The 12,527-nt window shown below is 42.6% G+C and overlaps 1 protein-coding gene and 1 non-coding gene across 5 annotated transcripts in view; both read left to right on the top strand.

The window, feature by feature from the left end:
- ADORA3 (adenosine A3 receptor) overlaps positions 1-12,527 on the top strand; it is a 75,166-nt gene that overhangs the window by 59,479 nt on the left and 3,160 nt on the right. For all 4 annotated transcript variants that reach the window (XM_063625664.1, XM_063625662.1, XM_063625659.1 and 1 more), the window contains exons 2-4: positions 8,280-8,386; positions 10,017-10,364; positions 12,398-12,464. In XM_063625664.1, the coding sequence (XP_063481734.1) occupies positions 8,347-8,386; positions 10,017-10,364; positions 12,398-12,464 (455 nt within the window). In that variant the 5' untranslated portion in view covers positions 8,280-8,346. The remainder of the gene's footprint in view (positions 1-8,279; positions 8,387-10,016; positions 10,365-12,397; positions 12,465-12,527) is intronic.
- LOC134734966 (U6 spliceosomal RNA) lies at positions 8,618-8,724 on the top strand. The gene has a single exon (XR_010117833.1). It is a non-coding gene; the product is annotated as a U6 spliceosomal RNA (small nuclear RNA).

The following is a 12,527-nucleotide window of genomic DNA, read 5'->3' as shown; positions in this document are numbered from 1 at the left end:
GCATTTGTCAGCTTTATGAACCATTCATCTACTGTGAGAGAAAGAATACTATTCATTTCCCCTGGTGTTTCATTCTCACAGGAGTAGTGGGGATAGGGCAAAAAGAGACAATGGATAGCTATTATTTGTTGAGCCCTTTTCTTTTCTTTCCTTTTCTTTTCTTTTCTTTTCTTTTCTTTTCTTTCTTTCTTTCTTTTTTTTTTTTGAGACAAGGTCTCGCTCTGTCACCCAGGCTGGAGTGTAGTGGCTTGATCGCAGATCATTGCAGCCTCAACATCCCTGGCTCAAGGGATCCTCCCACCTCAGCCTCCCAAGTGACTGGGACCAGGCACATGCCATCAAGCCCAGCTAATTTTTTTTATTTTTATTTTTTATAAAGACAAGTTCTCTTTATGTTACTCAGGCTGGTCTTGAACTCCTGGGCTCAAGTGATCCTCCTGCCTTGGCCTGCCAAAGTGTTGGGATTACAGGTATGAACCATTGTACCTGGCCTGTTGAGCACTCTCTATACACTAAGTACTTTGCATGCATTACCTCCTTTGATCCTGACAATCTGTGAGGTAGGTACCACTATAATGATCATCTCCATTTTGCAGAAGAAAAAACTGAGGCACAGGGAAGTTAAGTAACTTGCCCATAGTTTCATGATTAACAAATAATAGAGCCAGAATTTAAGCTTAACCCTGCCTTACAGGAGAACTCAAGCTTCTTGCCACCTATTCTCAGACATAAAGAGGAACTTGTAACATTAAAGCCCAAACTTTCAAGCTCATCTTATGTACAATTAACAGATAGGCACAAACTACAGTTTGTACGCTTGAGGACTTCCAGATTTTTGCCTTAGCTACTATTGCTGATCTCTAATTAATCAGGATACTAGACAGGATAGAGTGCCAGTCACATCTTCTGAGCATTGAATGTGGCTCTAGAGATTCAAGGTGTCATCTCTGGTTTGATCTATCCAAATTTGCTGCTGTGAACTCTCACTTTCAAGGCAATATTTTAGTTAGAAAAGAGCAACAAGATGGAGATTTCAATTAAACAACATCAAAGTGGGTAAGCGTATCTGAAAATGAGATTCATTCTTAGCCAGTCCTGAAGGTTTATCCTGAACCTAATTTTAGGCCACAGCCTGATAACCAAATGTATCTTGTTAACATTTCATTTCAGCAAAGGAGACTTGCTTCTCCTCCTGTCAGCCCAGCAATCAAGAATTCTAGGTGTTTCCCCTCTGATTTGTGGTATTTAAAAGGCACTTCCAGGGTGAGGCCCTAGGTTTATTCTAGGGCTTTGGGTGTCTCGGGCACACTGTTCAGCTTGGAACAACTTTTGCCCCATTGGAGAAATGAGAGGAAGGGTCCTGCAGCCCTCAGTCTCTTGGTAATCCCTGCACCATGCTTCTTAATTTACAAACAGCTTCTAACATAGATACACTACGTTGTACACTACGTTGCCATAGGAACACTTAACACTGCCCTGTTTTTTAAAACTTGATTTAAATGGACCACTTCCCTCAAGACAAAACAGCATTCTTTCCTGAGTCATTTGGTATCCTTAGCTCCTGAGTTTCAGAACTGCTTTTACTTTTTTCTTTTCTTCCCTCTTCCTCCTCCTCCTTTCTGTCTCTTTCTCTCTCTCTCTTTTTTTTTTCCTGATTGCCACAGCTTAGCAAGTCCACTGATGGCTTGCTGGGAGTTGTGTTTTTTATCTTTGTCTAACGGGAATCTCCTGACTTAAGGTGTTCCCTAAGCCCAGAAGTCCTTACAGTGAAAATAAATGTCTTTCAAAGTAAACTCAAAAAAGATAAATGAAGAATCACTGGTGAGGACCTTGGTTAGAAGTGACAAGATCCACTCTGGTTTCAGGTTTAGAGAGATTAGTGTCCCAGGAGCCGGGTGCGGTGGCTCATGCCTGTAATCCCAGCACTCTGGGAGGCCGAGGCAGGAGGATCACGAGGTCAAGAGATCGAGACCATCCTGGCTAAAACAGTGAAACCCTGTCTCTACTAAAAATACAAAAAATTAGCTGGGCGTGGTGGCAGGCAGCTGTAGTCCCAGCTACTCGGGAGGCTGAGGCAGGAGAATGGCGTGAACCCGGGAGGCAGAGCTTGCAGTGAGCCGAGATCGTGCCACTGCACTCCAGCCTGGGCGACAGAGCGAGACTCCGTCTCAAAAAAAAAAAAAAGAGAGAGAGAGATTAGTGTCACAGGAATCTCCTAGGAGCCCCTCTTCTGACTTGCTCTCTCAGCTAAATGGTAAAGGATAACTGCGGGCTTTTATTCTAAAGGAATAAGATTAAAAAGGCCACCCAGACAAAACTGAGGTTTGCTTCCTCCCTTTCCTCCACATGAATAAGCAGGAACTAGGGTGGATGTTGAGCAACTGGGTTTATTTGCCTTATTTTAAAAATCAAAACAACTGGGGAAAAAAGTAGAGACCCATCTAATGAGAAGAAGCAAAGGCTATTTATTCTGAGCTTGCTATAGCAAGGGGGTCAGCTGTAGTCACTTGCATTTTGGCAGAGACTCAAAGGTAGGCAGAAGAGTGGGAAACATTTATAGTAGCATCAAAACACAAATTTAAGCACATTAAAATTTTGATGAGTTTATTTGAGCATTCAATGATTCATGAATTGGGCAGCACCAGACTACAAGTGGTTCAGTGCTCCACCAAAGGAGGTGAGAGAGGAAACTTTCATGAGGTATTTGTGAAAGTAAGACAAAGAAAATATATTTTATTGGTTAAAGTGGAAAGTCCCTAGTTTGAGGTTAGCTTGGTGGTTTCTGATAGGTTAAGCTTAAGTTTTGTTTTACTGTTTGCACTGAGTTGGGTTTCGGTTTGCTTTATGTAGGAATCCAAGGCACCAGAGCCATCTTTGTCTAATGGCTGTCCGATTAATTTTTTTCATCAGTGAAGAAAGGGAAAGGCTTTAGGTGTGCCTTGATTGGAGGCTGTTGGCTTGGGAAAGCTGAAGGCAGGGTAACTAGAAGTAGGGCAGCCTATTTGATTAACTGGGGGCACACATTTGGCTTTCTTGGTTGATCCTAAGTTGAAACTGGGGACAAAAATTAGGGGAGTTTTCAGTTATTAATCAAGTCCTGGCTATTTTTTAATGTCTCTTTTTAAAAATTTTAATTTTTTTATATTTTAAACTTTTATTTTAGGTTCAGGGATACCTGTGCAGGTTTGTCATATAGGTAACTTCATAGGTTTGTTGTACAGATTATTTCATCACCCTGGTTCTAAGCCTAGAACCCAACAATTATTTTTTCTGCTCCTCTACCTTCTCCCACCCTCCACCCTCAAGTAAGCCCCTGTGTCTGTTGTTTCCCTCCTTTTCTCCATGTTTTATCATTATTTAGCTCTCACTTATAAGGGAGGACATGCAATATTTGTTTTTTTGTTACTGCATTAGTTTATTAAGGATAGTGGCCTCCAGCTCCATCTATGTTCCTGCAAAGGACACGATCTTGTTCTTTTTCATGGTCACATAGTAGTCCATGGTGTATATGTACCACTTTTTAAAAATCCAGTCTGCCATTGATGGGCATTTAGGTTGATTCCATGTCTTTGCTATTGCGAACATACACATGTGTCATTATGATAGAACGATTTATATTTCTTTGGGTATACACCCAGTAATGGGATTGCTGGGTTGAATGATAGTTCTGTTTTTAGCTCTTTGAGGAATTGCCATACTGCTTTCCACAAATTAGTTATACATGAATTGAACTAATTTTGTTTAGTAATTGGTTCGATTAGTATACTAGTTGAACTAATTTACACTCCCACCAACAGCATATAAGTGTTCTCTTTTCTCTGCAGCTTCACCGGTATCTGTTATTTTTTGACATTTTCATAGTAGCCATTCTGACTGGTGTGAGATGGTATCTCATTTTGATTTTGATTTGCATTTCTCTAATGATCAGTGATATTGAGCTTTTTTTCACATGCTGTTTGGCCACATGTATGTCTTCTTTTGAAAAGTGTTCATGTCCTTTGTCTACTTTTTAATGGGCTGTTTGTTTTTTTCTTGTAAATTTGTTTAAGTTCCTTATAGATGCTGGATATTAGACCTTTGTCAGATGACTAGTTTGCAAATACTTTTCCCATAATTTCTTTTGCTGTGCAGAGAAGCTATTCAGTTTAATTGGATCCCATTTGTCAATTTTTGCTTTTGTTATGGTTGTTTTTGGCCATTTCATCATGAAATCTTTGCCAGTTCCTATGTCCAGAATGGTATTGGCTAGTTTGCCTTCCAGGGTTTTTATAGTTTTGGGTTTTACATTTAAATCTTTAATCCATCTGAGTTGATTTTTGTATATGGTATAAGGAAGGGGTCCAGTTTTGATCTTCTGCATATGGCTAGCCAGTTATCCCAGCACCATTTATTGAATAGGAAGTCTTTTCCCCACTGCTTGTTTTGTTAGTTTTGTCAAGGATCAGATGGTTGTAGGTATGTAGCTTTATTTCTGGGTTCTCCATTCTATTCCATTGGTCTATGTGTCTGTTTTTGTACCAGTACCATGCTGTTTTGGTTACTGTAGTCCTGTAGTATAGTTTGAAGTTGAGTAATGTCATATTCTCCAGCTTGGTTCGTTTTGCTTAGGATTGCCTTAGCTATTTGGGCTCTTTTTTGATTCCATATCAATTTTTAAGTAATCTTTTCTAGTTCTGTGAATAATGTCATTGGTAGTTTGATAGGAATCACATTGAATCTGTAAATTGCTTTGGACAGTATGGCCATTTTAATGATATTGATTCTTCCTATCTATGAGCATGGAATGTTTTTCTGTGTTTTGTAATTCTCATTGTAGAGATCTTTCACCTCCCTGGTGAGCTGTATTCCTAGGTATTTTATTCTTTTGTGGCAATTGTGAATGGGATTGAATTCCTGATTTGGCTCTCGGCCTGGCTGTTCTTGGTTTATAGGAATGTTAGTGATTTTTATACATTGATTTTGTATTCTGAAACTTTGCTAAAGTTGTTTATCAGCTGAAGGAGCTTTTGGGCTGAGACTATGGAGTTTTCTTGATATAGAATCATGTCATCCACAAACGTGGATAGTTTGACTTATCTTCCTATTTAGATGCCCTTTATTTATGCCTCTTGCCTGACTGCTTTGAGTCCTGGCCATTTTGGGTTGATTGTTAAAGGGGCTATTGTTTGGCTTTCTGGCTTAAGATAGCAATTTGATTTCCTATAAGTCTGACTTATAACAGGCTGGCTTACTATTTATTGATTAGCAGTTGGTTTCCTGAGCAGGTTGTGCAGGTTGCAGGTCAGGATTCTATTTTCATATATAGTGTGGCCATAGTCCACTTGTATATTCAGTTTCTTTTAACCAAATGCACATTTTCTAGAGAAACTCTGCTCTTAGCTACTATAGCTGAGTATGATGGGAATAAGAACACTTGGGCTGCACCTTGCTCCAACTACTCAGATGACAGATATCTGTAAAGACCCTTTGTAAATTCTAATATGCTCTACAATTTTACAGTATTATAACTATTGGGAAAGCAGCACAATGTTTGTTTTCCTCCCAGATTTACCATCAAATCATAGTGGCTCTACTAGCTGTGTGAATGTGGGCAAGCTACTTAAGCTTCTGAGCCTCAATTTTCTTCATTTGTAAGATCAGATTAATAAAACCTGTGTCGAAGTTGTTTTGTTTTTTGATTTTTACTTTTTCTTATGGAAAACTTCAAACATACAAAAGTGGAGTGACTATGTCTTAGTCTGTGTTGCTATAAGACAATACCTGAGGGCGGGTAATTTATGAAGAAAAGAGGTTTATTTGGCTCACAATTCTACAGGCTGTATAAGAAGCATGGTGCTGGGACCTGTTTGGCTTCTGGTGTGGGCCTCATGCTGCTTCCACCCATGGTGGAAGGCAAAGAAGAGCCAGCGTGCAGAGATCACATGGTGAAAGCAAGGGAAGCAGGGTGGGGGAGAGGTGCCAGACTCTTTGAAACCATCAGCTCTCATGGGAACTAATAGATTGAGAACTCACTCATTACCATGATGACAATGATGGCACCAAGACATTCATGAGGGATCCACCCCCATGACCTAAATACTTCCCACTAGATCCCACCTCCAACATAGGGGATCAAATTTCAGCATGAGGTTTGGAGGGTCAAATATGCAAACTGTAGCAGACTAGAAGGACCCCTTATTTATCTATTATCCTGTTTAGTAATTATCAGATTATGGCCAATCTTGTTTCATTTGTGCCTGTATCCACTTACCCTGCCTATCTTGAAATTTTAGATATGAAGTTATTTCATCTATAAACTTTTCATTTTGTATTTCTAAAAGATGTTTTAAAAATTATTTGGTTTATTCTTATTGCCTATTTACCTTCCTATTTATATATCTAAATAGAATCAAAGTTAATTCTATGGAATTAATATACCAAGTAATATTCAGAATACTAGTAGACACATCATTCATTCTCTGTAACTCTAGCACTTTCATTTACTTTAGAGATATTTTTTCATGTCTTGGGCATTTTGCTGATATCTGTGCACAATCCAATTCTCTTTTTGCTGCTTTCTTTGGTTTCATGTTGCCATCTCTGAGCAATGCTGAGTGTGTTTGTTTTGCATGAAGTATTGTCAGAGATAAGGACTGCCTCTTAAAAATATAACCAAAATATTTGCATTAATTATTCATTGCTGTGCAATAAATTACACCCAAAACTTAGAGGCTTGAAATAGCAATCCTTTATCATCTCTAATGGTTTCTATGGGTCAGGAATTCAGGGGGAATTCCCTGGGTCAGGAATTTTGGTTGGGTGGTTAATGCATGGTCTCATGAGGGTGCTAGGTCTGCAGTTATCAGAAGGCTTGACAGTGGCTGGAGGATCCACTTCTGAGATGACTCTCACATGTCTGGTGAATTGGTTTTTCCATATGGGCCCCTCTATAGCCTGCTCAAGAGCATGGTGGCTGACTTTCCCAAGAGGGAGCAGCATGAGAGACTAGGGTGGAAGTTGCACGCCTTTTATGACCTAGCCTCTGAAATCACATGCCATAACTTCTGCAATATTTTATTGATCACACAGGCCAGTGCTGATTCAGTGTGGGAAGGGACTACATAAGGGCATGAATTCCAGGAGCCATTGTGAAGGTTGGCTATGGTAATGCCATTATCACATCTCAAAAAATAAATTGAAGAATTATATCATAATAGTATCACTGTCCATAGATTCTAAATTGTTTGCTTCAATCAGGTTCCGAATAATTTCCACATATTATAATTTGTCAGTATGTCTCTTAAGTCCCTTTTGATCCATAGTTTCTCCTTTCCTTCCTTCCTTTTTTATTTATGTAATTTATTTGTGAAACTCATAGAGGTTTTTGATGAGGAGCAACTGAGGTGATGTAGATAAAAACCCACCATGATGCAGGCTTGCTGCTTGCCAACATGCTGACTTCACATGAATTGGAGACAGGCTCTCCTTCCTCCAGAGAGGACATTATTGCATAACCTGGACAATCTATGTATGACCCTTGATGGGACGTGCTGGCTCTGGGAAGTTAAGCACCCAGCTAAATTTCACCTGAGAGGTGGTTCAATAATTCAAACTTTTAAAGCCAGTGGTCAGAGCACATAAGTCCCAGTAGAATCAGGAGACGCTGCTGCTGCTGCATAGACAAATCTCCTTGCTTTGTCCCAGCTCTTCTCAACAGAGCTTTCAGGAAGTCTGAAGACTGCAGCCCAAACTGCGGCCATCCAAACACCCATACTTCCACCTGCTCACTTGTTCCAGGTCCCAGGCACGCAGGCTAATGACAGCTGGCATGCTCCACCCCTGGCCGTACTCCCCAGATGAGCCTACAGTGTCCACTTGGGAGCTGGGTTAGTTAGGAATCTGATTACTAGGATTCCTCTCAACTATATAAGAGATTGGGCCTCCAAGAGTGGTAGACAGACAAAAGGAGTGGCCTCTGATGATGCCAGGACCATTGGCAGCAGGACAGGGCACAATAGAGCACATACAAATGGGTACCAGTGATGGTTGTGTACATGTGCTTTTCTGAGTGTGGGCCAGAGCCCATTTATGCAGGAGGGAGATCTCTACTGCCCAGAATTTTCTTGGTTGCCCCGTCAGTAAGTTTAGGTCTATGAAGAGCATGTGGTGTGGTGCGTTGTGCAGTGTACTTATACATGGCAGCACTGCTTGGACTAACTGGTTGTTTTCATTTTTCACTGGTCTCTTCAAACCAGGATAAAGCCATATTAAGCTCAAGCATATCTGTTTCCCTTAAACAGATTCAGAATTCCTGGGCTCCCTGGGTGCATTCTATCATTCCAGTTGAAAGTTTGCTTCCTTCCAGTCATGTGGCTCTTCATTCTACTCTCCTTGGCTCTCATTTCAGGTAGGATGGGGGACGGAACAGCTCCAGCCCTTTAAGCTGTGGCCTTTCCACAGACTTTGCACTGAAGTCCTCTCCTACTTGGAGTCCCTGCTTATTAGCTCAAACCATCTAAGGAGTGGGATGGGAAAATAAAAGGCAATGAAAATAGGTCTTGTCCATATTAGTTCTTGTTCTTAGCTCACATAAGAGATTTGTGGGGAAATTGAAAAGCTTGACTAAAATGATGACTCTGCACTCACTTTGGCGGCACATACACTAAAATTAGAATGATACAGAGTAGATTAGCATGGCCCTTGTGCAAGGATGACATGCAAATTCATTATGCATTCCATATTTTTCCCCAGCATCTCCACTAAAGTAAAATAAAACAAAACGAGAGCTCTGTATTTTCTCTTTTAGTTCACCCGGGTTCCCCCTTCTCCCCTCAAAAATATATGTGCACATATATGAGGACACGACTTTCCCCTTTCCACTTGTGCTTGACCCCAAAGATGAGACTTGGAACACTGGCATTTTCCCAGCTCTGTCTGACCTTCAGTTGTGTGGCATTTAGAGTTGCTGAACCTTTCTCTGGGTCAGCATTCCTACTTACAAACTGAAGATCATGCTACCTTCCTTGTGGGGTTGTTATGAAAACAAAATGTTACAAAGAACCTGAGCCTACATTTTAATGGTCTCTGCTATACATCTGGAAGGCTGAGAGGAGGATGGGCTCTGCTGTCCCATCTCCTCTTCTTGGTCAGACACTTTCCCCACCATGGTTAAGCTGGACATGGTATGCACGACTTCCTCATTGTGCAATATCCTGAGATGATAGAGGTGCCTATGCTGGTCTTGTACAGAGGGAACATGAAGTTCTTATCCCCTAACGACAGAACATGACTTCCTCTGTTTTCAGCCCTGTGCAGCCAGCAGAAGCCTCCAAACCTCACTTTCTTTCTGAGGGTGCTAAGGTGGTGTGGGAGCTAGGGACAGAGGGCCTCCTAACGGTAAGCCTCAGGCTCTTCAAGGCCCTCCGTCAAGCAATGGTAGGAGGCCTCCATATTTTACCCACCCTTAGGCCAGAGAAAAAGACTTCTCCAGGGTTGCTTTATTAGTTTGCTAGGGCTGTGATAACAATAGCAACAAAACGACAGTCTGGGTAGCTGAAACAATGGAAATTTATTTCCTTATGTTATGAAGGTGATTAAGTTCAAGATCAAGGCATTTGGCAAGTTTTGTTTCATTCTGAGGCCATCTCTCGGTTTGCAGATGACTGCCTTCCGGCTGTGTCCTCATGGGCCATTCCTCTGTTTGTATTGTCAGTGTCTTAATCTCTCCGTTTCATAAGGACATCAGCTGAATTGAATTAAGGACTACCCCAATGACCCTATGTTAACTTAATTATCTCTTTAAAGGCCTTATGTCCAAATACAGTCACATTCTGGGGTCACGAAGTTAGGACTGAAACATATGAATTTTGAAGGGGACGTAGTTGAGCCCATAACAGTTGCCAATCAAAAAGAGGCAAAAATCAGCCTCTGATTCTTTAATTAATTATCCTTCAGGAGGGCAGGAGCTGCAATGTTTTGAGAGAACAATGGTGTGTATGTGTGTGCACACGTGTGCGTGTGTGTGTGTGTTTTCACAGATGCCATGGTCATGGATGAAAAGGTCAAGGAAAGCTTTGTGCTGGACACAGCTTCTGCCATCTGCAACTACAATGCCCGCTACAAGGATCACCCCAAATACTGGTGCCGAGGCTATTTCCGTGACTACTGCAACATCATCGCCTTCTCCCCTAACAGCACCAATCATGTGGCCCTGAGGGACACAGGGAACCAGCTCATTGTCACTATGTCCTGCCTGACCAAAGAGGACACAGGCTGGTACTGGTGTGGCATCCAGCGGGATTTTGCCAGGGATGACATGGATTTTACAGAGCTGATTGTAACTGACAACAAAGGAACCCTGGCCAATCACTTTTGGTCTGGGAAAGGTAAGGAGCCTGCCTGGGGTCTGACTGGATGTGACCCATGGCCATGGGTGTTTGCTGCTAAGAGAGCACACTCAGAAGCCAGTGAGCCCCATCTCAGACTCCTACTTGGTACTCTGGGCCTACCTGGCCTCTCTCTTCCTCCAGCAAACGTAGGGTTGTCATTAACAGTGCTGGGGAATAGCTGGAAGTTGGGGGCAAGGAGGGTGGCTGCACCCTGCAGCACTTTTAGAACTTCTCTTCCCTTGCAGCAATCTGGTTTAAGGACCTTAGAAGAGGCTGATAGGGTCTAATAGATGTGAGATCTTTGTGTTGAAAGGCTTTGAAGTTGTTATTAAATGTCTGCGTGAGAATCACTTGAACCAGGCAGCAGAGGTTGCAGTGAGCCAAGATTGCGCCACTGCACTCCAGCCTGGGCGATAGAGTGGGATTCAGTCTCAAAAAAAAAAAAAAAAAAAAAAAGTCTATGTGACTTGTGGGTCTAGAATCTTGAAGATTAGTTTCTTGAGAGGTGTCTGAGGCTGGAAAAATGACCCACGTGCCTGGTAACTGTCAACTTAAATAATTTAATAATATACGGAGGTAGCCAGGTGCGGTGTCTCACTCCTATAATCCCAGCGCTTGGGGAGGCTGAGGTGGGTGGATTGCTGGAGCTCAGGAGTTTAAGACCAGCCTGGGCAACATGGAGAAAGCCCGTGTCTACAAAAAATACAAAAATTAGCTGGATGTGGTGGGGCCTGCCTGTAGTCCCAGCTACTCGGGAGGCTGAGATGGGAGGATCATCTGAGTCCAGGGAGGTTGAGGCTGCAGTGAGCCGTGATTGCACCACTGCACTTCAGCCTGGACAACAGAATGAGACCCTGTCTCAGAAAATAATAATAATAATTTACAGATATAAATATCGTGGTCCAACTAGTAAGCACCCTCTTTTGCTTTTAAGGAATGTGCAGTTTATATTTGGAGACCACTGGGAAGCTGTGGGTGGAACTGGAACCCACAGCAGAAAAGTCTGAGTTAACCAATTATGACTCTTGGCTGGAGCTAAGACATAGGATTTCCAGATGTTCACTCAGGTTCCTTCTGTTGAATGATGAAAGCCTCCTTTTGCACCAGAAAACCTCTGTCTCTCAGACAGACGACTTATGGAAGGCACTAGCCTTTCTTTCTTTTTTTTTTTTCTTTCCCCTGTGCCTTCTCCTTGTTTCCATTTCTAGAAAGGATGTCCTTTTCTATCACAGTCCAGAGCACAATGCTGGTAGGAAAACAAACCAGAAGGGCTTAAGGGGTGCCCTTGGAAACCTATCCCCATGCTAGAAAGAGAGTTTTGCTAACACTTGACCAGCTAGTGATTGATTCAGCAAGCATCTTACAGAATGTAACATCGTTCACACCCACAGCGTTTCTACTTTGTGTGATTCTGCTTTTACTTAACTGTGCAACTTGACCTGAATCTTAGGCTCAGACAAGAGAACGTTCCCACCTGAACGTACTCCTTAGTTTAAATGAAACACAGACCTCTGCCACGTCTTATCAGAGGGGGCATCGTAAGTGGTCGTGGTGCCACTGCTCCCACTGGGTTTTGGTGGCTGTCGTAAGAAAAACATGGCAATTACATCACCAAATGAGCAGTTCTTTAAGGATAGGATTGGCCTTCTTGGGCCTCTGGCATCCCCTCCTATGGGGAGGAGACCTCAGTGTGGGACTCTAATCATGGGCCACTTCTAGTCCACGTGGGGCCTTTGTTCAAATCTGGAAAAGGGGCCCCTTCCTTCAGGTGCATAGAGTCCAGTGGTAGGGTGCATGGCCTAGCAAGCAGAGTGTGGGCTAAATGTCGGCCCCTGCTTGTCTCCTCAGCCTTGTTCCCTGTGCAGGGCACATTTATACAACTGTACTTGGTGCCTCTGCTTTACTCTGAAGTCAACCAGGGGACTCACTCTCTGGAGATTGACAGAATGACAGGCAGAGCTGCAGCTGGGAGACAGAGGCAGGACCTGGCTATGGGCCTCACCTGACTTAACAAATCCTTTCTGATTCAGACCTATCAGGCAACAAAACCAGAAGGTGCAAGGCTCCCGAAGTTGTCCGCAAGGCTGACCGCTCCAGGTGAGTCATAGTCTCAGCAGATGAATGGCCTTGGGGCGGTGGGGTGGAGGTAGGGGCTGGGGT

The sequence above is a fragment of the Symphalangus syndactylus genome, chromosome 12, assembly GCF_028878055.3.
Source record: "Symphalangus syndactylus isolate Jambi chromosome 12, NHGRI_mSymSyn1-v2.1_pri, whole genome shotgun sequence".
NCBI lineage: Eukaryota > Metazoa > Chordata > Mammalia > Primates > Hylobatidae > Symphalangus > Symphalangus syndactylus.
Note: the sequence above shows the minus strand (reverse complement) of the source record. Positions and strands in the feature narration are given on the sequence as shown.